Here is a 25,567-nt window from a genome sequence, read left to right on the forward strand (position 1 = left end):
AAGACACTGTTAAGAAAATGAAAAGTCACAGACGGGAAGAAAATATGTGCAAATCACCTATCTGATAAAGGACTTGTATCCAGGACATTAAAAAAAAAAAAAACCCTCACCACTTAATAACGAAGGGGAAAATCCACTGTAAAACAAGCGAAGCATTTCAACACTTCACCGAAGATGTGGGGACACTCAACATGATTATAATTAGGGAAGTGCAGACAAAAACCCAATACAACACCACCACACACCTAGCAGGATGATCAAAACAGAAGCACAAAGCTGGCCCTGCCGAGTGCTGGCCAGGGTGCGAAGGGGCAGCCGGAACCCCCGCACTGGTTGCTGGTGGGAGGCGGAAGTGTACGACCACCTGGCAGACTAGTTCGTGAGTCCCTATCGAGTTAAACATACGCTTACCATTTGGCCGAGCTATCCTCCTGCTACGTGTTTATCCTGGAGAACTAGAAACATGCTCACACCAAAGCCTCCATCCCCCACTGGAAACCCCTCAATTGTCCCTTACCTGGGAACCGATGGACAGGTGTGGTACCCTCAGGCAGTGGCCCGCCGTTACACGTGGCCACTTGGATGAATTGCAAGTGCCGGTGGATCGAAGCCAGCTTCGAAAGGCTCCATGCTACATGGCTCTATTTACCTGGTGTTCCAGAAAAAGGCAAGACTATCGGAACAGAAAACACGGATGGTTGCCAGGGGCTGCAGGTGGGGGAAGAGAGAGGGGAGACTAAGCAGGGTTTGGGTACACACGCACGCACGCACACGCACGCACACACACCCACGCATGCATGCACGCCCAGGGAGCTCAGGCAGCGTGCTAGGCTCTGCGGACCCAGCCTGACTCCAAGGAGCTTTCAGGGAACCATTCACCAGGAGAAGATGCGGGCAGATTGCTGTGGAAGTGGGGGACAGTTGTCTTCAAGCATTTTAAGCTCTGTCCACTTGCATCCCGTGGCCCCAAGACTTGTGGTAGTGGGCAAAATCTCTGGGCGTGCGCAGGCATCACTCTCTGGGCTTAGCTCGAGCCGGATGGGGAATGGACTTGTAGTGACACAGGGTGACTTTTGGTTGCCAAGTGCAGGGAGTGGTGTTGTTTCTGAGGGCCCCTATTCTTAAGAACCTAGTGCCCCTTTCTCAAGGTAGTGACACTCTGCCTTCTGCCTCTTTCTGGTTCATACTGCGTTCTCGTGCAGCCTGGCTTTCTGGGCTTGTCTCTACTAGGAAGAAGGTGGCCGGTGCTGCCGGTATTTCAACAGAGGGGCTCTAGTGCGGGGATTTGGTGACGCAGGTAGCCAGACGGAACACCCAGCCCACCCGGAAGCGGTGACTGCTGAAAACAGCCGACGCGCAGGCACCAGGTTCTAGATCCCTGGAGAGGGAATCTGATGGTTGAGCTCCCGTGGTTGGCAGTCAGCTGTCCACCCCTGCTCCACTGAACTGCGGCCCGGGGTGGGGGAGGGGAGCCCACGAACGTCCACTGTGTGGGAAGAATCTCTGCGGAAGGGAGGGAGGAAGGGAGGGAGGGAGGGGGGAAAGGTGGTGAAGCCCCTGTGGGCTGAGGTGTCTGGAGTGCTGCAGTCGGGGAGGCAGGAAGCACAGTCTGTGAAGCAGCCCTGGCTCCCTCACTTACCAGCTCTAGGCTGGAGTTTTCCTATCTGTTAAATGGGAGTATTAACAGTTCTTACCTCATAGTTGTGTTGCGGGAGCCCTTGGCTCAGTGACTGGCCCACAGGCAACCCGGCTCATAGTATTCACATTACCGGGACCCTGGTTATTAGCATATGATTAGCATGAGGCACTTGAGGGTCAGATGACTTTGCAGGGCCCCCTTCCACTAGGGCTTCCACAGTGAGATGCCGAGTCCCTCCGTCTGTGGCGCCCAGCCACCTGTGAAGGCCGTGGGCGCTGGCCACCCACAGTGGGGCGCAGGGAGGAGGTGGGTGTGCAGAGCGGTGAGGCGAGGGGGGAAGGCCACAGAGGCCAGGGCTTCAAGACCCATTCCCACCTTTGGCTGCCTCTGGCCCGGGCTTTTCCACTGCCCCGTTTCCCTGGGCCTTGCCCGTGGCTCAGCAAAGGGCAGTATACCGATTTGGTGCGGGCCCTGCGAGACAACTCTGTAAACCACAGACCCCAAAAATGTCAGGGCTGTTGCCCTTGCATTTCCAGCCTCGGGCCTCAGCAGATGAAAGCCTGGGGCCCTCTGGGCCTCTTGCCAGGGGTTAGCTGACCTGAGGGGAGGGGCCAGCTCAGCCGCCCAGCCCAGCTGTCTCGGAATCCCTGTGGACACCTCTGAGCCACAGACCCTGGGCAGGATGGCACGTCCTTCTGTCTTTCCTGAGGCTCACGATAACCCATTCTTCACTGTCGCTGAGGGAATGCATGCAGGCAGTGTGCGAATTACTAGCCCTACAGGGCTGGCTTCGGACAGGGTGGGCGAGCTCCCCCATGGCATTGGACAAGAAATAGTTTGAACAGTCACCTCCCCTGGGTGGCTCCCTCCTGGGGGCCACGCTCTGACCTAAGCATTTTGCACAGATTGTCTCAGCCCAACCCCATGAAGTAGGTCCTCTTATGGTCATGTACAGATATGGAAACTGAGACTCCAAGAGCTTAAGTGGCGTGTCCTGGGTCACTAGCAAATGGCAGAGCCACATGCAAAGCCAAATTGTCTCTGCCACCAAGGCAAACAGAAACCCTCCAAAGTTTAAGTGAATTGCCATTTATATGAGCTAATAGATTTAAATGAGGCCTGCAGTGCTGATCTATAAAAAGCCTTCATGTCAGGGGACCTGGAAACTATTTTAGTAGTTGGGCCGAGCAGGTAGCACAGTGGCAGGAACAGGGGATGCAAAAGGACCCGCGCGCAGGTGGGCCCCGGCAGAAGCGTGCTGGGGCCCGAGCTGCGGTGCCAGGCCTGAACGCAGCGTTTGCTGGGCTGGAGCTCGAGGCCCGGAGCCTGCAAACCTTGTGGCAAGCAAGGGGGTGAGTTCAGCTCAGGCTAGACTTGGGCAGAGGAAGGATTAGGTCTGGTCGTGGAGACAGGGACCTCAGAAGACCTCAAGCTTCCTGCTGTTGCCATTTGCCCCCTTATGGCAGCCTTGCCGGGTGCTGTCACGGGGAGCCTCGAGCCCGAGGAAGGGTCTCTCCGATGGGGGATGTTCTGGCATTCCTTAGAGCTCGGGAATGGGGCTGGGCTGGGCTGGGGGGAGCAGTGGGCCCGCCCTGTGCCCTGGAATCTAGACTCCCTCATTGACAAAGCGACGGCTGCAGGAAGCGCTCCCCGAGCCGGGGCCTGCGGCGGCAAAGCGGCCAGCCCTGCGTTGAGCGGGCGCATTTAAAGGATTAGCTCACACTGTTTGCTAGTGTGTGCCTAATCATGCCGCTTCCAGCTAAATGATTACAATTGATTAAAAGCAGAGCTAGGTATTCTAACAAGCAACCTGGAGCCTTTCCAATGGGGTGAGCTGGGCCCTGCCAGGCTGAATCCTGGTACCCAGCCAGGGGGAGGTGTCTGTGAGCCAGGGGCGTGGTCTGAGCTCCCCTGGGACCCTTCTTTTGAGCGCTTGAGGACATTTGGGTTGACCCTTCCCCTCATTCCATTTCCATTTACGAGTATGTGCTGAGTACTTACTCTAGGGGAGCGCCATCACGGGGGCCCAAGGCACAACTGTGAACAGGTCGATACGGTCCCTGTTCTCACCCAGCTGTCGTTCTTTGGGAGATAACCATCAATAAGTCAGTGAATACATGAACTAGGTCATTTCAGACTGTAGAATTTTGAGGACAGTAAAACACTGTAGGTGATGGAGAATGATGTGTGTGTGTGTGTGAGAGAGAGAGAGAGAGAGAGAGTGTGTGTGTGTGTGTGTGTGTGTGTGTCTCGGGGCAAGGGTGAGGGGATGTTGAGAATGAAAAACTGGATTGGGTGGTCAAGGAAGGCTGGCATTTCAACAGAGTCCTGAAGGTTGAAAAGGAGCCAGTGTGGGGAAGAGCTGGGCAACCTTCTGGGGAAGGGAACAGCCAGTGCAAAGACTCAGAGGCATGGACAGATTTGGGGTGTCCAAGGTACAGAGAAAAGGGCAGTGGGGCTGGAGGTGGGTGAACACCTTCTTGCTTCATTCATCTGGGTGATTTGGCGAGATTGGTGCTTCCTGGCTGCCCTTCCTTTCTTCTCAGGCTTCAGGGCTCAGCTCAGGGGGTCCCTTCTCTGAGAAGCTCTCCCTGATTCTCCCTCCTTTAGCGTCTCTGGCCCTGGGTTTCAACCCTTGATCCCTTTGCCAGTGCAGATTGTAATAACTATGTCTACACCTGACTTCCCACCCAAATATGAGTTTTGGGCCGGTGAAGACGCCCTCCTTCATCCATCCATCCATCCAACCATCCCTGCATGTTTTACCATATTTCTTGAGCTTCTAGAAAGGAGGAAAATAAAGGAAAGAGAACATAAACAAGGAAGGGAGAAAAAGAGGGAGGTTGCAATCGAGGGTTGCAGATTCTAGGAGCCCAGTTTTTAAGTTCCTGGTCCTTATAAGATGGGTAACCGAGGAGCCAGTTTCCTTGCCTGCGCACTCCTGCCGTCAGATCCAGCCAGATAATTATAACTAATAATAATTAAAAATTAAAAGTGCTCTAGGCAGATACTTAGCATTTGACTCTTTGGCTGAGTTTTCTGTGAGTAGGAGCATCTCCCTCCATCCCACCTTAAAGACAGCCCAGTCCCTGCCACCCCGCTGCGGCTGCGAGAGCTGGGCCAGGCTGGGCTCGGCCTGGGACAGCGACAGGGAGGTGCCTGGTGACACCCAGCATGGTTCCAGTGAATGAGAACCTGTTGCTTGCTTGGAGTAGCCCCCAGTCTGTTCCGTTATGTTCCATCTTAGACATTGGTATCTCTCCGGCTTCAGTTTCCTCATCTGTAAAATGAGGTGAGACCCACTGCCTTGGGTGGGTGTGAAGATGGAGAGCCCACGTGTGAAAAGCACTTAGCATCTAAGGCTCCCTGCGGGTAAGCCACGGCACATGCCGGGGCAGGATGGCTTTGTGACAGGACACCAGCTCCTTTGACAGACGGGGGTTCTAGTCCGCATGACAACACAGTGTGGCGGCGCCCAGCCCGCTCTGTGGACCAGCAGCCTGGGAGCTGCTCTGTGCCCTTGAGCAAGTCCCTGATCGTCAATGGGGCCCAGCAAATGGGGGGTCATGACAGCGCCTTCCTGTGGGTGCTGGGCAGACGAAAGGCAGTGGTCCCTGAAGAGCCTCCAGCACCGGGTGGAGGTTTGGGCAGCCCCAGCTACGGCTGTCATCGTCATCGAGACCGTGGTCTGGGTGCCGTGGGCTTTTGGTTCACTCCTTCGTTCACTCATTCATTCAATCCGCCGTGCGTGGATGTGCTCAGTGTAGCCCACAGGTGTTCACCGAGCACCTTCTCTGTCCAGATGTGTGCAGGTGTTGGGGACGCACGGAAGCCAAGTCCCTCGAATGCTGTGGGGAGAGGGACGGTAAACAGATGAGGACAAACACAATGGACGTTTGTTGTGTGCTTGCGGCGTAACATAGCATAACATAGAGCCTATCAGCCAGTCGTTTCCTACACTACACATGACCCGACACGACCCAGCGTGACCGCTGTGACATCACAGGAGGCCTGGGGGACCCGGGCCTTTCCCCTTCCTTACTGTGTCTCCGGACGCCATCTATCTGTATCTCTCAATCTGTGGGGCGCGGCCTTCCCTGCTCACAATAAAGTGGATCAGCGACATCGCCGTCTCGTTCCACTGCGACCACTGTGGGAGGCTGAGCCTCCTGAGGGGCCGTGTGTGGCTGTTTAGGGTCCGCCTCTGGAGAAGACTGAGGGGTGGCCACAGATGGCTCCTCGTCCTCCTGAGTCCGGGGCCCGGGCCTGAGCCGCTCACCCCAACATGGTAAAAATGAGACCGCGTCTCCTGAGTGCTTACTGGGAGCCTGACTGCCTCTCTTCACACGTGTAGTCTTTCGAGACCTCGTGGTGACCCCACGTGTGTGGCCTCCTATGATCTCCATGTCACAGATGGGTAAACTGAGGCTCCCCAGGGTCACACAGCTGCTAGAGCTGCAGAGTGTGAACAAGGCAGCCTGACATCTGTGTTTTTAGCCCCGAGGCTGAGGCAGCGGGACTCTCAATCCCTTAGGAGCCAAGGACAGGCCTCTGGGTGCTGGGTGCCGGGTGCTGGGGGCAAGCAGGTCTTCCCTCCCAGGGGAGTGACCCAGCTTCAGGGCATGGGACTGTCCCGCTCTGGGCAGTGGGGGTGAGCAGTGTCTACCGCGGTCACCGCAGAGAGGAGCAAGGGTGGAACAGGCCCGGGAGGAGCCTCTGCCTGGATGTGCCTAGATGCCCTCATGAGACCCGGGGCTCTGCCCGCTTGAGCAATGAAGTGTGTGGAGGCCCAGGTGGGGACTGGGGGGGGCTCCCCCCAAGGCCCAGCTCCGGGCAGAGATTGGCACTTGGAATCAGCCTCGGGCTGCCTGTCTGCCCATCAGAGCCTGTCATTCATGCCCTAGGGCGGGGGGCCAACCGACTTAAGAGGGGCACCATGCCATCGTGACAGATGGGCACAGGGGAGTTGCCAGGAGCTACCAGGAGCCTCCAGCCAGTGGCCGTTGTGTGTGCCGGGAGCCCAGCCCCTTGCCGGCGCCGTCCCAGCCTGGACCAAATGCCTTCAGTTTCTCAGAAACAGTAATAATACTACATAATTAGTGGGTGCCGGGTGGGTCCAAGGCTCCCAGAGGTTGACCCAGTACAAAACCCTGCCTCCCCGCCCCCTACCCCCACCGACTTAGACAAAGAGGCAGCCGGATGGACAGGAAAGACACGGGCCTTGAGGGCTGGAGGGGGGGATTCTCCGAGTTGCTTCTTGCTGTCACTGCGACCTTGGGCATGCGACCTCCCTTCTGCGACTCACCATCCTCCCTGGGACGTTGGGCCAGAGCTGTCTCTCCTGGAGGCTCCCTGTGGGGCTCAGCAGAGCATTTGTGAAACATGAACATAGTGCCCAGCCAAGGCCGGTGGGGGGGTGGGTAATGGCACCGGGGTAGAGTTGATGTGATGTTGTTGTCCCGCTGTCACAGATGGGAGACTTGCTTTCATGCCATGTCACACAGCTAGTAAGAGCAGACCTCACCCCAGGACAGGAGAATAGTAACAGAAACAACCCCCAGGCACCATGGGGGGCCCTCGGCATCCATTATCCTGATTCATCCTCAGGACACTCCTATGAAGCCCATGCTGTTATTCTCCCCATTTTGCAGATGGGGAGACTTAGGCACAGCTAGGCAATGGCAGAGATGGGACTCAAACACAGACAGCCTGGTTGGCTGCAGAGCCCGAGCACTGAACCACTCGGCTGATAGCGTGGGCAGGCTTTTTTCTGTTGGTGAGCCCATCCACGGGAAGCCCGAGGCCTGCTTTGTCTCTCGATGCAGCAGTCTGCCATCCCAACTTGTTGGGAGCGGGGCTGGCTGCCTCCTGCAGGGGTGCGGGTCTGGAATGGCTTGGGGGGTGCTTTCTCCCCGCCAGCTGAGAGACGAGTCCTGGGTGCTCTTGGCGGAAGCCTGGATTGCACTCTTTGGTCGAGCAGGAACAATTACTAATGACATTTAGAAAGAAATTAATGATGAGAAATGCAAGTTGGCATTTCAGGAGCGCCAGTCAGCAGCCGTGCGTCTGCACTCACAGGAGAGGCGAGGGGTGGGGGCCGGGCACGGAAGGGAGGGCGGGAGATGGCAGAAATTAATTTTGCTGTGTCAATAATGAACATGGCCCCACTCGCTCTGCTTCTGGAGTTTAGACAAAATCAAACATGGGCTGGCTGGGGCTGGTCCAGCACTGCAATGAGATTCCCTGTGTACTGGGATCTGGGCGGAGTCGGGTGACAGGTTTGGTTTGGTGGCACCAGGAGGCAGAGGACAGCCAGAGGGGAGGAAGCAGCCTGAAGACTGGGCCATTTGGGTGCAAATCCAAGTACCACTTCTGACCAGTTGCATGACATATCAAGCTGCTTCTCTTTTCTGAGACTCAGTTGCTTCATCAGTAAAATGGGGACAATGGGGAGATGTAAAGATAATGTATGAAGAACCGCCGGCCCAGTTTGAGCACATAGTAGGAGCTCAATATATTGTTAGGTGTTCCACATTGCACTGATATACAACTTCTCATTATAATGTCTCGTAAACTGGGATAGCTCACGTGTATTATACTTTAATTGGTCATTTCTTTTGTTCACTGTGATACATCAAATATTAGAGCTTCTTATATGTTCTTTGGGTCTTGGATAAAATAGAGCATTGATAGGAGATATGGTAGAAGGTGAGGGGGACACAAGATGCTGAAATTGTCTGGGGCAGAGATTGGGGCTCCCAGGGGGGCTATAGGGGTGTGTGCCGACTCCTTCCCTCCCATCAGGTGCTCCAGAAGGATGGAGAAGGACCCCCACCAGTCTCCTCTCACGTCCAGGGGAGGAGATACACACAAGGAAAAGTTATTATCGTAGTAACATTGAACATTTTTGCCGCATGGAGGGTGAAAACTTAGAGCCCATGGCCAGGGATATTGGAATCTTTAAATGGTGATCTGTGTTTCAAAATGGAGATTTCCTATAATTATGGTGGCTAAGATACAGTGCTTATTGAGTGTCAGACCGTGTTCTTAGCACTTTTAAACATTCAAAATATTCATCCTCATAATGCCTCTATTATTAAAGTAAGGAAACTGAGGCACAGAGAGGCTAACCCTCTCCCTAGGCCACAGAGCTGGTCAACGCTGGACCCAGGCCCCCGGCCCCAGATTCTGTCCTCTTTATCACCACACTAAATGGGTAGAGTCCTTGATTTGCTGCAAATCAGACCTAGAAATCCCTGGACCATACTTCTGTGTAACAGCCATCAGCTGCCTCCTTAAGACACAAGGATGTGCTCCCCAGCTCAGCACAACCCCAGCTGGTCTGCCCCACCTGGCTCCTTACGCACCCAGGCTCTGAGTCTCAGGCCTCTGCTGCACCATGTCACGGTTTGCAAATACCTCATTGGCACCTCAACAACCTGGGACCACTAAGAGTGCCCTTTACTCTTGCCATTTTGCAGACCAGAAAGCTGAGGCTGGGAAAGGACAATAAAGTAGGACACTTGCAGGGAGACAAGGGCCCCGGGGGGAAATGGGGAGTGTATTCCACCCACATGATTTGCGTGTTTGAGCAGGGGAGGCAAGTGTGGCTCAGTGACCAGTCCCCCCTGCCCCCACCCTGAAGCCAGACCTGGATGCACAATCCAACAGCTGCGTCCCTGACCCAGGGCACCGCCTTAGTCTCCCCATCCTTCCTTCTGAAGGTGTCACATCAAAAGTGTGGGGTCATCCATGCATTTGAGTTGACAGTGACGGCAGAACCTCATGGTTGGAATTCATTATGACAATATTGAATGTCTGTATATCATTGTACATGTTGTGAAAATTTTTACACGTGTTACCTAATTTGGAGCTCATAACAAGGCTGTGAGGTAGGCATTATTCTTCCCACTTTTCAGGCGAGGAAACAGGAACTTAGAGAAGCGAAGTGACTTGTCTAGGGTCACAGGTACAGTAAGTGACTAAAGTAGGATTTGGACTTCATAGCCCATTGTCTTTCCACCAATCCATCCACCTTCCTACCTACTTATGTATTCATGCTCTCCTTTCTACTAGTCATCCATCTGCTACCCATCTACTCATCTATACATTCATTTGTCCATCACCATTCAGCCATCTATCTATCCATCCATCATCTACCCATCCATCCATCATCTATCCATCCATCCATCCATCTACCCACCAGTCATCCATCCATCTTCCATCCATCTATCCATCCATCCATCATCTAACCACCCATCCATCCATCCATCCATCCAACCAGCTAGCTACATCCATTAGTATTGAGTACCACTACACTGTTTTCATGACACCTTCCTCATGTACTCTTAATTCCATGCTTACCTGCTACCCACCTCTCCCTCTACCCTTAAAACTGCATATGAACACACACACACACACACACACACATCCTTCTGGTGAATTGAGAGGGGTGGGGCAGACTGGGGATATAGATGATTCTTGGTTTGCCTCCCAGAAACCAGAGAGTTCTGCCTGGTGGTGGGAAGGAAGGTATAGAACAGACCCATGTGGTCCTGGTGGGGCAGGTGTGTGGGCAGTGATGATGTGCCCACAGTTTGGTTGGAAGGCTGAGTGCAGATGAGAAAGGCAGACAAGGCATTGCAGGCTGGGCCCCAGTGTTCTTCAGCCCCATCAGTGGGCCCAGCTCCTGAGGAGTGGGCAGCCCCTCCATTCTGGGTGTCAGGGATCACATTTGCCCTTTGCTTTGTGCCAGGCTGGACTTCTTCGAGTGGGCAAAGGTATACACCCACGTGTTTCCACAAGAACCATTGCAATTATTAAATATAATCGGTCTCAGCTGCAGTTTTGATCGCTGGGGCATGCACACAATTCATCACAGCAAATTAGGTCCACCTTCAGAACTTCTGGCCCTGCAGCCTGGGCGGTGGGGGTCCGTCAGTAAGGGGAGCTGGGCCATGTAGGCTCCGGAAGCCATTTTTGGGAGGTGGTGATGGGCCATGTTTTCTGAAGGGGCCCTCAGAATATCTGCCAGAACAGCTGTCCATCCATGGGGGTTAATTTTCTAGAAATTTCAACGATGCAGGAAAGTTTCCCTTTTAGCAAAAATTTGGAGGAAAGTAGAAACGGACATGATCAAAGTCCTAAAATATCATTTTTAAAACCTAAAAGCACTGGGTTAGTTTAGGGACCTGAACATATGTGTTCTGTATAATTGGTGACCGTGTGACCTATTTTACAGGACAGCTTTGGTTTCAAGTATTCCATCGCAGCTATTGGCTATTTGTCCTGATTTTTGGCTTGTGGAATACTATGACTATATGTAGAGCTGGGTTTTCTCATCCAATTTTAATGAATAAAAATTTCAAGTTGGAAAGGCCTGGAAAGATTTCAGAAACATTCAAGGGAACCATTGTCTCCCTCTTTTTTTTTTTTTTCCAACGTGACAAAATATTTAATGCCTGTAGGTGTGCCTCATGCTTACCCTCCCAACTCCCCAAGCACAGAACAGGGAAGACTTCCGTCCAGCAAGGTTTGAAAGCTATCAAAGCTCCAGTCCTCATGACATGATTTCGGGGGAGGCCTCAGGCCCCTGTGCTCAGGGGCAAGAGCCCCGGGTTGTGCATTCTCCAGAGGCTCTCTGTCCTAACGTGGCTGGTCCTGGAAGCCATGCCATTGACCATGGCATAGGCTCAGTCACTGCAGGGGAAGCCTGGTACAGCACAGAGGCAGAGAAGGTCTTGCATCCCTTGGCAGGCGACATGTCCCCTGGATGCTGCCGCAGCTTCCAGCCCCCACCATCCACCGAGGCCTCCACAGGCTGAGTCTTGCTGTAACTCCCAGCTTCCAAGCCTCGAGCCCGAGCTGTGAGGACAACACTCAGAACCGGCCCTGAGCACCTTGGCTCTTTCTGTAGAATGTGCCCTCTCTCCTGCCCACCTGCCCACCTGCCCTCCGAACCTGTAGGATCCCAACCAGTTTTGTCTTTTTTTTTAATCGTGGCAAAATACACATAAGGAAAAATTTGCAATCTTCACCATTTTCGAGTGAACATGTCCGTGGCTCTAAGTCCGCTCACATTGTTAAGTGACCATTCCCACCATCCAGGACAGTTTTCCGCAGAACTCTGTCCCCACTGCACACTGAACTCCGCCTTCCCCTCAGCTCCTGGAAACCACCAGTCGACTTTCTGTCTCTCTGGATTTGACTACTCTAGGAACCTCACAGAAGTGGAATTATACAGTATTAGTCCTTCTGTGACTGGCTCGTTGCACTTAGCATAACGTCTTCAAAGGATCTCTCCGCTTTTAAGAAAAATCCTAACATGCCCTGGGCAAGGCGGGGCAGGGGGCGCGGGAGAGGGGGCAGCTCTGTTTCTTCTTCGCTCCCTGACCCTGTCAGTGGAAGCTTCTCTTCGCCCCCCTCGCCCCCCTTGCTTGCCGGCTGTTCTCTCAGAAATACTCGCGGAGTTTTCAGCAAGCGTAGGCTCTGAGCCCACGTGGGGGGATCAGCAGAGAACTGAGAGATGGGGTCCCTGCCTGCCGCGCACGGCCTGGTGAGGGCATTACCATGGCTGGGAGACAGCCGGGACCTTGCAGGTTGAGGAAAGTGCTAGAAGGACAGCTGTGAAGATGCAGACTGAGCTGCGCCGGGATGGGTGGCCCCTTGTTGAGTAGGTGGCAAGGCCTTTCTGAGGGGATGGAGATCAGCACCGGGGGGTGCTGGGAAATGGGGGGGCGTGCCGGGCAGCGAGAACGGCCACGAGAGGCTGAGAGTGGCTGGCCCATTTGGGGAGCAGGAAGCAGGAGGTCTGGGGAGCTCTGGCAGGGCTGTGGCCAGGGGTCTAGAGTTCTAGGTGTGGTGGGGGCCCGCTAGATGAGTAAGCAGAACTTCCCCCCCCATCCCTGCCCCTTGAGGAGAGAGCCCGGGCTGTACCTCTCATGGGCACTCTGTTGCCAGGGAGAGGGAGCCTGGAGGGAACCCGGGTCATGGGCAGGTGGGGGCTTCTGGAGGGGCCCTGGTGGTGGTGTGGTGTGGATGGGTCCATTGCACACCGGGGGGAGACGAAATGCCAAAATTAACAACCAACCCCTGAATCACTTTGTAGCACGTTGTCAGTGTAAGGTCTGTGTGTGTGTGTGAATGTGTGTGTACAGGTGTGTGTGGGGTTTGTGGGGTGTCCGTGAGTGTGTGTATGTGCATGGGATTGTGGGGTATGCGGGAGTGACTGAGTCTGTACCTAGGATATCCATGAGTGTGTGCATGTGTGTGCATTGTGTGTGTTTGTGTGATTGTGAGTTATCCATGAGTGCGTGTAGGTGTGTACATGTGATTGTAGGGTATCTGTGAGTGAGTGTGTATGTGAGTGTGTGTCTGTGACTGTGAAGTGTCTCTGTGTGTGTGTGTGTAGGGGTGTGCAAGTGTGGGAAGTAAGACGGGCTCTGTGTACCGCGTTGCATTCGTAAGCACCCCAGGGGGCAGTCCCCCACAATGCCTGGGTTATGGTCAGTGGGTGACGGGTGGGGGGATTCCTAAGTTCTTTGGGAGAAAGGAAGGCACGAGGGGCTAATTATCTAGACTCTTCAGTGGGTGGGAAGGGCACCCTTGGGCTGGCCTCTTGGAGTAGTTGAGGGAGGGCTGCCTGGTCCCCCTCTCCGAGCTGGCGTTTTGGGGCTCCCGTGTGGCTCTGGGGAAGGTGATTTCCCTGGTTTGCTAGCACCTGGCTCACCGGGAAACGTTCAGCTGCATATGGGGACACACCCAGAACATGCAGGGCAGGGTGGCCTCGACTTCATCTTCTACTCTCCTTCCTCTTCTTCGGAATGTAACCGTGCAAGTTACATTCCTAGTCCTATCCCTGGGCGAGGACCCTAAATGATGGTCCGTGTGATGTCACTACCCCTACCTTCACTCCTGCCCTGGGCGTCAGCCTGGCCAGTGTGCTAGAAAATGTTTGGGGCATCGTGAGGTTCCCACAAAATATGAGAGGCCTTAAGCTAGCAGCCTGTGGGCGGATTCAACCTGCAAACATTTTTTGATTGGCCTGCATTGTGCTTTAAACATTGAGACATTATATATATATATATATATTTTTTTTTTTAAGAGAGGGAGGGGGAGTGGCAGAGGGAGAGGGAGAGGGAGAGGGAGAGAGAGAATCTCAAACTGACTCCGCGCTCAGCATGGAGCCCAACACAAGGCTCCATCCCACGACCCTAAGACCATGACCTGAGCCAAAATCAAGTCGGACATTTCACCGACTGAGCCACCCATATATATATGTATATGTATGTATATATATGTGTGTGTATATATATATTTTTTTTAATCTAGTTTTCTAGACTGGATGTGAGGAGGACTGCCCCTTTTCAACAAGGCTTGGGTTCTTGGGATGACACCACCCCCACCATACCTTACTGCCTTGCTCCTGGCCTGGGCCGCACTCGCTTGCAGGGTGGACTCGACAGTGCCGGGCCCCTGAGCAGGAGGCCCCTGTCCGGGCTGGCTGCACACGGTCAGAGGCGCCCTGCCCACCACAGCTGGGTCTCCTGGACGTCAGCTGCTCTTTCTCTGTACGGCTCCATTTGCAGTGAGTTTGGTGCCTCCGCGGATGGGATGCCTCAGTCTTCCCAGAATGTTCTGTGTGTGGTCTTTGATTCCCAGATGTGCTTTGAGGTGGGGAGAAAGACCCCTCTCCGGTCTTGGGAAGCTGTTGGCCCAGAGTCAATTCAGTGGAGTCTCAGATCTGGCTGATCTCTCCTCAGGCTCCGAGGTGGTGCGCGCACTGGAACCCTGCCCCACTGCATCAGGCTGCAATCATATCTTTCAGGGGTCGGACTCAGGCTTTTTGAGGGCATATTGTAATACATCTTTGAGATGAACTGTACCCCAAGGGCCTGGTTCTGGGCAGGCGCTTGGCTGATGTGGTTGGAATGGACTTTCCAGTGACACAGGGCGGTGTCCCCACTGGGAAGGAACCCAGGTCCAGAGACCGGGGCTTACGGTCACTTGACACACCACAGCCAGAATCCTTGATTCTCAGTCCTGAGTCCCGACCCAGAGGGGCCCAGCCACTGGGGACCCCCCGCCTCCCTTTGGAGAAATGGCAACATTGGTGGCAGCAAATTAATGCAGGACTCGGGGTCAGGGTGGCCTCAGTTGCCGAGGTGGGGCAAATCTCTCAGCAGCCCGGATGTGACAGGGCCACAAAACTCCCGCTTTCTTTCACACGGCCGCTACCTGAAGTCGCCTGGTTGCTAGCTACTGATGCTTTGGGCGTATTTGCAGTCTGAGGTGTGCCACCCCCAGCCCCCAGTCTACTGTCCCTCCAGACGGGTATTATTCATTTCCCTCTTTTGTTGGGTGACTCCGAATGGGAGCCTGTTTACGGCCTGGGCTCCCAATAGAAGGCTGCAGGTTCCCTCCTTATAATCTATTCTCCGGTGGGTTTTATTTCCAAAGCACAGCAGTATGGAACCTACCCCTTTGGGAATTCACTGGGCTTTTTTTTTCCCCCAGGACAACCTTTTCTCTCAATTTTCCCTCGAAGGAAGATGTTCTTGCACTCGTGGAACTGGTCATTGGCCAGGCCACCTGCTGGGGTCTTTTGTGTTCTGGGTGCTGCAGGGCACTGGCGAGAGGGGTGTTAGAGAGGGGCTGCAGAAACTCAGTGGTCAGCCCCTCTGGGGACACCTCCACCAGAAGCCGTCTGGGTCCTACAGCTCCTCCTCACATGCCCCCAGGGGACTTTGAGGGCCCTGAGCCTGCTTCTGCTCTTGGTTCTGCAAGAAAGCAGCAAATCCCCCCAAAGCCAACCCCGCTGCTCCCTGGAAGTTGGAATCTCCCTGCAGGCCAGGAGTTCCGGATGAATGGAGGCTCTCACCCAAGAGACAGACTTCCCCGGCTAAGCGGGTGCGACGCTCACTTCCCACTGCTCTAGACTGACAGACAACAGCCTGTGTCGCTGTCTGGGAGACAGGACTGGGGAAGCCTTGCACACAGGGAGCTGCTTTTGCCTCTGAGGACGTGCCAGGGCTGTGTCCCGGGCCATGGGTGACTGGCTTCACCCAGGACCCCGATGCCAAGGAAGTGTGCCACTTCACACGGCCAAGCTTTCTGTGCCGTCCGTGTCCATGCTGGCTTGCTGGGTGGGGGCCGTGGGGGGGATGTGGGGCGCACACACGTCATCGCCTGGACCCCCCAGGGGAGTGGCTGCATCACCGGGCAGGCATTTGGAGGGAACCTTGGCCATCACTCACTCCTAATTTTAATGACGTGCATTAGCTAAATTGTGTTCTGAGTATTCATTCAGTGCTGTTTATGGCGTGCTCTTGAGTGCGCTTACCGTTTGTCAGAAGTGCAAACTAGCGAACATACGAGCCTTTAAGACAGGCCATCTGTTCGTCTTAGACCTTTGGACGATTGTCAAATGCTTCTAAAAATAAGTGCTCACTAGCAGAGAGGGGCTGCCCAGGTGATAACACAGCAGAGAGGGAAGCAGGGCTGCCTGCGTCTTTACCCTTCCCAATGGGAAATGTATAACTTGAGTGTTGGGGGGCAAAAGGGAGGTGGAACGCAGGAAGGGAGCCAAGGGAGGTGGGGAGCACGAAGGCCCTGCTGGTACACCTTTTTGGCTGGAGGTGCAAGCGTCACCCTGTTCCTTGCCTTTCGTGTAACTCCACAGCTCAAATACATTCGATGGCTCCCCATGGCCCAGATTTAAGGGCGAGCTGCCTCGTCTCGCATCACAGAGTCTCATCAATAAGGCCCCCACCTTCCTTTCCAGGCTTGTCTCCATGGCACATACCCTGTGCTTCTGCCAAGCTGAATTATTCATTGTTCCCTCAGCATATGCTGTGCTTTCCACATTTCACAAGCAGAACAGCGCCGTGGGTAAGAGCATGCTCTACACACAGACTGCATGGGTGAGGATCTGACACAGCCGTCAGCAGCTGCAGGACTCGACGCTCTCCATTTGCCTGCCTCAGTTTTCTCATCTGTGAAATAGGGATAATCATCGTACTTCACTCCCGGGGTGGTTGTGAGGTTTCAAGAGTTAATATAATTAAGGGGTGAGAACAGTGCCTGGAGCACAGTGAGCACAGGGTAAATGTTAGCTGTGATCATTATCAGCATCACTGGTGCCTCCATGTGCTTCTCTGGGCGGTGGGGGTGGGGGGGGTCATCCTCCTTGGAGAACTGTCTCTGTGTTCGTGCGCGCGCGCACACACACACACACCCACCCTGATGCAAACCCTAACCAAGCCATAGCACCTACCAGTCAGAAGTCCTCTCTCCAAAGTCCCTTTTTGTGAAATGTCACCCCCTCCTTTGGCCAGGAGCTTGTCAGTGGCCACGATGGGCCTTATTCTCTCTCTGTCTGATGCCCACTGCATTGCATGGGGCCAGGCTCCGTGTTTGTTAAACGACCAAACAACAGAATCCCGCTTAGCTGGAACGTGGCTGCAGTGTTAGCCTGAAGTGTTCTACCTTTTCCCCTGGAAGCAGAGGGAACATCTTCCCATGGTTAAGGCAGGTTCTTGGACTTGGTCCCTGCTCCTGGAGAAAACTGTTTGTAAAGCCAGCCTCTCGAGAACCCGGGAGTGGCCTAGTGGTGGGCAGTGGGGAGAAAGGGCATTGACCGCAGCCTCTTTCCCCACCTTGAACCAGAGGGAGGTGAGGTGGGGTCAAGGTGAAGCCAGGTGTGTTCTGTAGGGGAGGGCAGATGGAACATTCTGGGAGGGGGTGCTAAGCATTCCTGTACCCTTAATTTGCCAGGGATGCAAGGGCCAAGCCCTGGGACCAGTCCTTCTCTGGTGCCCCTTGAGAGTGAGGGTCTCCCCATGGAACTGTGAGCTCCTCGAGAGAGGGCTGGAGCCTCAAACTCTTCATGCCAGTGCCCAGCTGGGGCCTGACATCCGGGGACTCTGTGAATAACTGTGGAAGGAATGAGTGAATGAGTGGGTGAATACACAGATGAGTGCATACTTCCCTCCCCCACGGAGTCTCCAAGCGCCTCCCCTCCTCACCAGATACCTCACTCTGTCCCCTGGGGCGGGGGAGGGAGAGCAGTGGGTTGGGGGTACTGAGGCTGCAGCCAGGGGCTTGTGGGGAGGGGGACATCTGGAGCATTCCTGAGATCTTGCTGGCCCTTAGAGGAGGAGCTGGGAGAGGCACAGTGTTCAGACCATCAGACCTCCGTGCGGTTCCCACTGCAAGCCCTGAACCATGTGTGGTGCCAAGCGGGTCCGGGATCCAAGGAGGGGATCCAAGGAGGGAACCGACAGCCCTTCCCTCACGGAGCTGCCTGTCTGCTCAGGAAGACGCTCAGGGACACCATTTATGGAGCACTTCCTCTTGGCCAGGCCTGGGGTGGGGGGTGTCCATGCACTATTTCCTGAGTCCTCAGGGCCTCTGAGGAGGAGGGCTCTGTTATTACCACCCCTCCCCCAACCCCAGAGGTCAAGGAACTTGCTCAAGGCCACATGGCTATCAAGCAGCAGAGTCAGCATTCAAACCCAGAACTCCACTCGTCTCAGGCCACCGGGGCTTGCTGCCTCCTTGTGAGCACCCAGGGCGGTGGTGCTAGGACTTCACGGGCATTTTGTCCTCCAAGGAGCTGGGGCCCCGGAGGGGCAGCTAAGAGTGCTCTCCGAGAGGGACGCGCCTCGCAGAGACCCCTCTGGTCTGGGTCTGTGCCCCTTGGGGTGCGCGGAGAAGCCTTCTGTTGCCTCACAGACCGGGTTTGCCAGGCCGGCCGGTGGCCAGCACCTCTGGTCTCCCCTGCTTGATGCTGTGGTGGGTGCTGTCAAAGGGAGACAGGCAGCGTCCCAGATCAAGGGACGGAACACAGAGCCCAGACCTCAAGAAGAAACCCCCGTGGCGGACGAGGGAGGGGCGCCCTGCTGCACACGTGGGTGCGTGATGGTGGCGAGGCGCAGACTGGGTTGAGGCAGGGATGCCTCCTGGTTTGCGTGAAACCGGAGTGGGACCAGGCCAGAACCTCTGGCTGGCCCATTCAAGCGTGTGTCAGTGATTTGGGAAGGAAGGTCCAGCGACAGGCTCCCTGCTCCTCGCATGTTCCCTCTGTGCCCAACACACGCCCTGGCTTGGGCTCTAGCTCGGGGTCACGTTGCTGCTGCATGCCCTGCTCCAAGCATGGTGGCTGTCACCCAGCAGGGATTCGGTGAAGGTTTGTTGAATGAATGAACGGTCATGTAACTGAATGCAGACCTGGGACAAAGGGCTCCGTGGCCTGAGGGCTCCGCGGACAACTGACCACTCGCACTGAGAGAGATCTCAGCAGGACCCCCGACACCCCCTCGCCCATCACTGACTTGTGGCCCAGTGCGCCAGGCCTAGGCCCCCGAAACAGGTCCTAGCAGAAACCTTTCTCCCCGAGAGCCTCGTGCACTCTGCTGAGTGAGTGCATCTCAGCCGCAAACCAGGACCCCCATCCCTCCCTCCCTTCCCCCCGTTTTATTTTTCTCACCTGCTTCTCGCCCACACCTGCGTCTCCCTGGCAGGCGGAGAGGCCCTTGTGGATGCCAGGCCTCCCCCCTGGGCGCCTTCCAGTCCTTCCTGGCTCCCACCCCCACCCCACCCCCAGCCTTTATGGTGCTGGGAAAGTGTTTATCTGCAGGGTTGGTAGTATCTTTAAAAAACGATTTTCTTCCTTCTCCGAAGGGGCTAAATATAGCACAGGCATAAATAGAGAAATAGACATTAAGCCAAATGCCCTTGTGAGAGCCACGCGGGTGGACGGGGCTCTTGAAGACGGCTTGATGAAGCCCCCCGCCCCTCGAACCACAGCTCCGAGCCGCGGGGTAGGAGCCGCGGGTCTTCGGGTTTATTCAACTGTGCCGATCGGCGGTGGCTCTGGCAGGAGCCGCTCGGCACGCAGGTGTGTAGGGTGATTGGTGAGTCCTGGTGACGGGTCCCCGCCACCCCCTCTGCCCTTCCGGCGACTGTGCCCTCAGCCTGTGGAGGAACCGATGCCCTTCCCGGCCGAACACCTGGCCTCCTCGGCGCCCCCCACCACACTCACACTTATTGGGTGGCATGGGCCGTTCTCTCTCGCTGAGCCACCATCTGCACCATTAATCCTGCACAAACGTTTGGGTGTCTGTGTGTCTTGAGTCCCCCCTCCCCTCATCGGGCCCCTTGAGAGGGCTGGGCCCAGCTGGAGTCTTCCCCTACCCTGCACTGTGCCCGGCCCAGAGAAGAGCATCCAGCAGGTAGTTAATAACGCAGTGCTGAATGAATTCTGGTGCCCGGCCCCCTTGGGGCATCAAGTTTTGACATTTCCATCTGCTGTGACATCCTGGGCTTTTGTTCTTGTAGAACTTTAGGGAAGGAAGTTTTACCCTTCTGTCTCAGAACTCTCTTTGGGGAAGTTCTTTCTTGAGTCTAACTGAAGAACTACCTGCTACTGCTCCTTAAGAGGAAAGGCCCACTGCGGTTTTCACCTGAGAAGTGGCGTTTATTCTCCTATTTCCCTGACCCGTGGGCCTACGCATAGGTTCCCGCCTCCTGGATTTCTATGCCAGTAGCCCGTGGATGAGCCAGTGTGGACCACGGGTGTTATACTGGCCCTGTTCTTGGCATCCTGGCAAAAGGCTGTTTCATTATCCAGAGATCCCTGGATACCCCCCTTTCCCTGTGTTGGTGGTGGGTGGTCCTTGAGGGTTTTGTAGAGATCAAATGCCATCTCTGGCTTTCTGCTGCTTATGGAGCGGTCCACACTCAGGGTCACCCCGAGCCTCCACCACCCGGGTCTAAACCCCTCCCAGCCTGCCATGTGACCTCTGCTGGGATCATCTCCCTGGTGCCTGCATTTGCCAGGCCCATTCGAGCCTCCGTACCTTTGTCTGTGCTGTGCCTTCTACTCAGCATGCCCCCTCCCCTTCCACACATCCTACCCGGGCACTGAGTCGTTCATTTACCCTTCCACTGATTCATTAAAAGATATTTGCATGGGTCTACTTTGTGCCAGGAACCACCATTTGTGGACCTGTATATGTTTATCCTCCTAACTTCCCTCCTCCCCGTCCTCCTCCCCACTCCCCGCTACATGAAGACGGAGCTGACCACACTCAGCACTGGTAATTGCCCGGCTGTTGGCAGGGTGGCAGAGTGAGACCCCCAGTCGTTGCTGGGCGCTGTGCCTGCCATGTCACCGCAGGGCATCGTGTGCCCAGCCCCGGGCCAAGCACTGTGGGGCCGAGAAGGGAGGTGGAGCCCTCCTGACTGCAGTTCAGCAGACGACGCTCGTCTTGCACTTGGGAGGCACGTAGATGGGTGGCAGGGGGGTCGGGAGTGCCTTGAGGGGCTGCAGGGAGGGATGGCAAGGGACCGGGTGCCCAGAGGACTTCAAGCGTGGCTCGGCTGGGAGGGAGGAGAGAGGAGGTGAGAACTGAATCACTAAAGGCTCAGAGGCTAGGTGGATGCTTGCTTGGCTGTAGGGTGGGTCTGGCTCCCCGCAGGACTGGCTGCCTGTGCTTGCCTAAGTGTGGGGAGAGGTGCCTCGGCTGGAGGGGGGGGCGTTCCCATGGCAACCGCCGCATCCCATCTGTGGCCTCAGACAACCTGCCTTGTGCCTCTGGGTCCGTGGCACCCCCACCGAGGTGCCAGGCCACACCGGCAGAGTTTGTCCTCATGCCCGGTGTGGAGTGTGGATGATCTGTGGACTGGGATGCCCATGAGCTGCAGGGTGCTGCGAAGCCTGCCTTCTCGCCCAAGGCCCTGGCTTTCTTGGATTCCAGTTGCCTGGTTCCACCCTGCCTGATTCCCAGCTGGATGACCTTGAACCGGAATTGAGCCTCTCTCAGCCTTATTTCTTCATCTTACCGTGTCCTACCTTGTAAGGCTATTGTGAGGATTGAAAGAGCTGTCCCTCTAACGCACACAGCACGTGTGCTGGCCAAGCGTCAGCCATGGGGCCTGGACCCAGGAGCCCAAGGAAAGGGGACAGCGGTGGTTGGCGCTCTGTGCTGCGGGCATCAGCAGGCACCTGCTACGTGGGGACAGGGCGATGAGCTTGCCGCGGGGGGTGGTGACATCATCACGGAGGCGGCAGCAGGGCTGACAGTGGGAAGAGCCTGCCACAGGGGCCCTGGGCCACGGAGTGGGGGTGGCTCCAGGCTCCCCGGCAAAGCGGCGGCCATCGGGCATCCTCTGGTGGCCCTCCCAGCTGGACCGGGAGCCCGGGAGAGAGACGCAGCGCCACGTCTGACCTCTGGTGGTCATGGGCAGATCTGCAGCCCGGCGGCTGCCAGCCCCAGAGGAGTCAGGAACCGCCCCCCGGCCCCCCCCCCCCCCCGGGGGGGACCTCGCTCCTCGTGACTGGAGGTCCCATGCTGCTCCCAAGCAGGGCTCCCCTACCCTGGGTGGATTTTGCTTCCTTTCTCCAGGTGGCAGGAGGTTGAAGGTTACCTGAGGCTTTGGTGAGATGGGTCCGGATTTAGAACAGGGACCACTGAAAAGAAACAAAATCACTCTTGGAGGCCAAATCCCACCCCCAGCCCCAGGCCACTGGTTCCTCTGAAAGCAGGTCAACACGGCTGGCCTGCTCGGGCTGGCACGAGGGAAGAGAAACCGTGGGCTGCGGTGAGAGGGATGCGCTTGGCGGGGCGGGGGCGGGGTGCGGGGGGTCCCACCTGGGCCCCGGCTGCCCAGGCGGATTCGGGCAAACCGCACACTCCTCTGGCCGGAGCAGGCTGCCTCCTTCAGCGCCCTCCCTGCTGGGTGACCCGGCCTCGGCCCAGGCACCACTGCCGCCCACTGCCTCCGCACGTCTGGACCACTCGGGTGTTTCTTGGCCGGAGAGCTACGTGGCACATCTGCTGTCGCCCTCCACGCAGCTCAGAGCAGCTCCCGGGAAGGACTGAGAGGGGGATCTGGGGAAAGCCTGCAGGCGATCAGATATAATATCCTCCTAATCATCAGAGCGAAAGGGAGACGGGAGAGGTGAGCAAGGATGTTTTTAATTCCTGCCACCCTCCCCCCCCCTCCCACCTCCTTGCACGTACCCCCCCTTGCCTTCCCTAGAGCCAGTCCCCATGGTGAGACCTGAACGGTCTTTAAAAACACAATTTCTAGAGAGCCCAGGTTGGCAGCAACAGGAACCCATCCCCGAGCCCCAGATCAATGTGGCGTCTTGGCAGCTGTGTCCCCCGAGCACTTTTTCCTGGTTGCATTTTGTGTTGTAATAATTGAGACGCTTTTCTGTGGCTCCCAGTGTAAATGCACTGAGTGGGAGGGGACGGGCCTGCTCTCCATTCTTCTGCCCTCATGCGTGTCTCCTTTCTTCGCCTTTGCAGAACCACACGATGAGCCAGCACGCACAGTGAGGGACCGCTCGACAGGACACCTCTCCGCAGAAGGCTTGCCGGAGACGCCGTGGGGAGGGCCATTTGAACATTACATCCAATCAAAGTGTCATTTGCAACCCAGATGTAAAACTCTAATGATTTGGCCATGAGGCGCTGCTATTATAAGCAGCTGGAAATGAATATTAATGGCAGAGATTAAAAGTATTCCATGCTCAGTATTTTTTATTGTCCTGCTACAGCTAGTGTGCTTTTAGAGTTTCCGCCGAAGACTACATTTCTAGAGTTAGAGAAACCCGCTTTTTGAGGCTATTGTCCTTTGTTCCTTCATGTATTATATTGATAGTTTTTAAAAAAGGATTAGTGTGATTTTTTTTTCCTTTGCTTCTTTTTTTTTTTTTTCTTTTTCTTTCTTGTTTTTCTTTTCCCCCCCTTCGGTTAACTACTTTTTAATTGCAATTCTAGGTAATTGTGCATCGTGATGTGATTGCTTGGCTATTGTCTGAATATTTCCTTTTAATTTTTTAATTAAAGACTAATGCTTTGATTGGATTTGCCAGTTCACCGGACAGTGATTAAAACTATGTAATGAATATAATCGGTTTCAGTGCAACTGGATGGTCTGCTTTTAAATGTGACTTAATCTGACTGCAGTTACTAGTACAGTTCAATAAAGGGAATCCATGCGATTAGCATTGGCTGCCTGGTTCTCTCCTCCCCAGCCTGGGGCCCTGTGGGGGCTGTGGTCACCCAAAGGGTGGGGACCTGCACATGATAGACCCAGCATCCCTTGGGAAAGAGGACACATAGTAACCTAACACACGCAGTCTGGATCAGGTGGGCAGTGGCCACAGAAGTCAAAACAGAAGGAACCCTTAAAGATGAAAGACTGATCTTTTCATTTGTGGATGGGGGAAACTGAAGCTCAAGGGTAAGTGGGCTTATCCATGATGTTTCCTTGTTTCTCCCCCTGGGGATGGCTTTCCCACATTCTGCATGCAGATGGTTAAGTGGTTAACCCTTACCTGGCCAGGACTTCAGGCAGGACTTGGATTCTAGTTGTGGCCAAGGCATGAGGACGTGACGGGAGCTGGGGCTAACCCCCCAGCCCCGTGAGATCCAGGGCTGGGGGGCTGCAGAGTGGAGCCAGGTGGGAGCAGTGGGTTCCCAGTCACGGAGCTCAGTGGGATGTGGGAGTGCTGAGACCCTGTGGCCGGGGCCAGCACTCTGGTGGGGCAAGTGAGGTGCCTACAGCACAAAATCTCAGGGGGGCCCCCTGCACTTGCAAACCCCAAGAAGAGGTTTCCTGACGTTTCACATCCTAGTTGCCTTGCTTTCCTCACCCCCCACCCCCCGCCCCGGCCTTGCTGGTGCCCCAGGGCCCACCCAGCAAAGTTAGTCTCACACGTGGCCGCCCTCCCACCCCGCTGTCATGCTGGTGCCTGGCTGACTTGCCAATCAGAGGCCAGGGCTTCAGAACCTGCGTGGGGAAGCCCTTCCCTGTTAACTTTTCACAAGGGGCAAGAAAATTGGTTATTACCCTCTGCAGAGCGGAAATGAAACAGGCAGACAGATTGCACCTAATTACAATGTAATACTAAGTCACAGGCGTGGAATTTGTAGCAATAATACCCAGCATCTTCTGACTCCCATATGGAGGGGCTGCTGGCGACCTGTCCGAGTTCCCCTTCCTGCCACCTCATGTAAGGGTCTCACGTGGGTGGGGCATTTAGTTTAATAAAATGCACATCACCCCTGCAAATCAGAGCAGACTCCTGCCAGGGCTGGGCAAAATGGAGCTGTCGCCCTTAGAATTCACGGTTCTTGCCTCCTAGAAGTCGAAGGCAGTGAACTTTGATTTTTAGTCCCCCGGAGACTTGGCCATTTAGGGGGAGACCTCAGCGTAGGCATCCGTGTTCCCCCGAGTGTGGCCAGCCACAGTCTGCCCTGCATCCACAGCAAGGCCTGCCTTCGAGACAGCACCGAAGGCTGTGGGCAGGACCAGCACGTCCCGGGGCTTGCCAGATCACCGTCTCTGGGCCCTCTCCATCTCCAGATTTATCCTGAACCCCATGGAGCCCAGGTGAGTCCTCGGTAAGTACCAACAGAAGATTTGATTTGACGGTTGGTGGCGTAGGGCTAAATTAGTCACTGCCCCCATTAAAAATACAGCGGGGGGTTTAAGAGCTTTTCACGCCATGTGGGAATCAGCAGCGAAGCCGGCGGATGCCTTGGGTAAGGAGAGAGGCAGCCTAGGGGACCGCGAGGTAATGAGGTTTATGGCGATGACAAGGCAGCCAGGGAACCCCACCGACTCCCCCCTCGCCTGGGCCCATTGTTCTCTGGCTGGCTATGCCCCCGCCCTTCTGCCGAGAGCCCCTCATGACTTCGTGTGGGGAGGGGGCTCTGGAGGGGGCTCTAAAGGGGACACGGGGGGCCCTTACAGGGATTGGTATGTGTTACCATCAGTCAGTACTGGGGTGGGGGTAATGCAGGGCGCATAGCTTTGGAGACCAGCCCCCACCTCTCTCCAGTCAGAGGATCTGAAGCTGGGATGAGCCAGTTTACCTCTCCGCCCTGAGGGACCTCGCAGGGTCACTGG

General features: G+C 55.5%; 1 protein-coding gene across 4 annotated transcripts in view; it reads left to right on the plus strand.

Annotated features, from left to right (window-relative positions):
* Nucleotides 1-23,660, plus strand: part of ZNF423 (zinc finger protein 423) — a 338,493-nt gene extending 314,833 nt beyond the window's left edge. For all 4 annotated transcript variants that reach the window (XM_054511334.2, XM_054511335.2, XM_045891151.3 and 1 more), the window contains one exon: nt 22,957-23,660. In XM_054511334.2, the coding sequence (XP_054367309.1) occupies nt 22,957-22,986 (30 nt within the window). In that variant the 3' untranslated portion in view covers nt 22,987-23,660. The remainder of the gene's footprint in view (nt 1-22,956) is intronic.
* Nucleotides 23,661-25,567: the final 1,907 nt, after the last annotated feature.

This window comes from Mirounga angustirostris, unplaced genomic scaffold, assembly GCF_029215605.1.
Source record: "Mirounga angustirostris isolate CCGP_5_RB_7025 unplaced genomic scaffold, mMirAng1.0.hap1 SCAF_16, whole genome shotgun sequence".
Taxonomy (NCBI): domain Eukaryota; kingdom Metazoa; phylum Chordata; class Mammalia; order Carnivora; family Phocidae; genus Mirounga; species Mirounga angustirostris.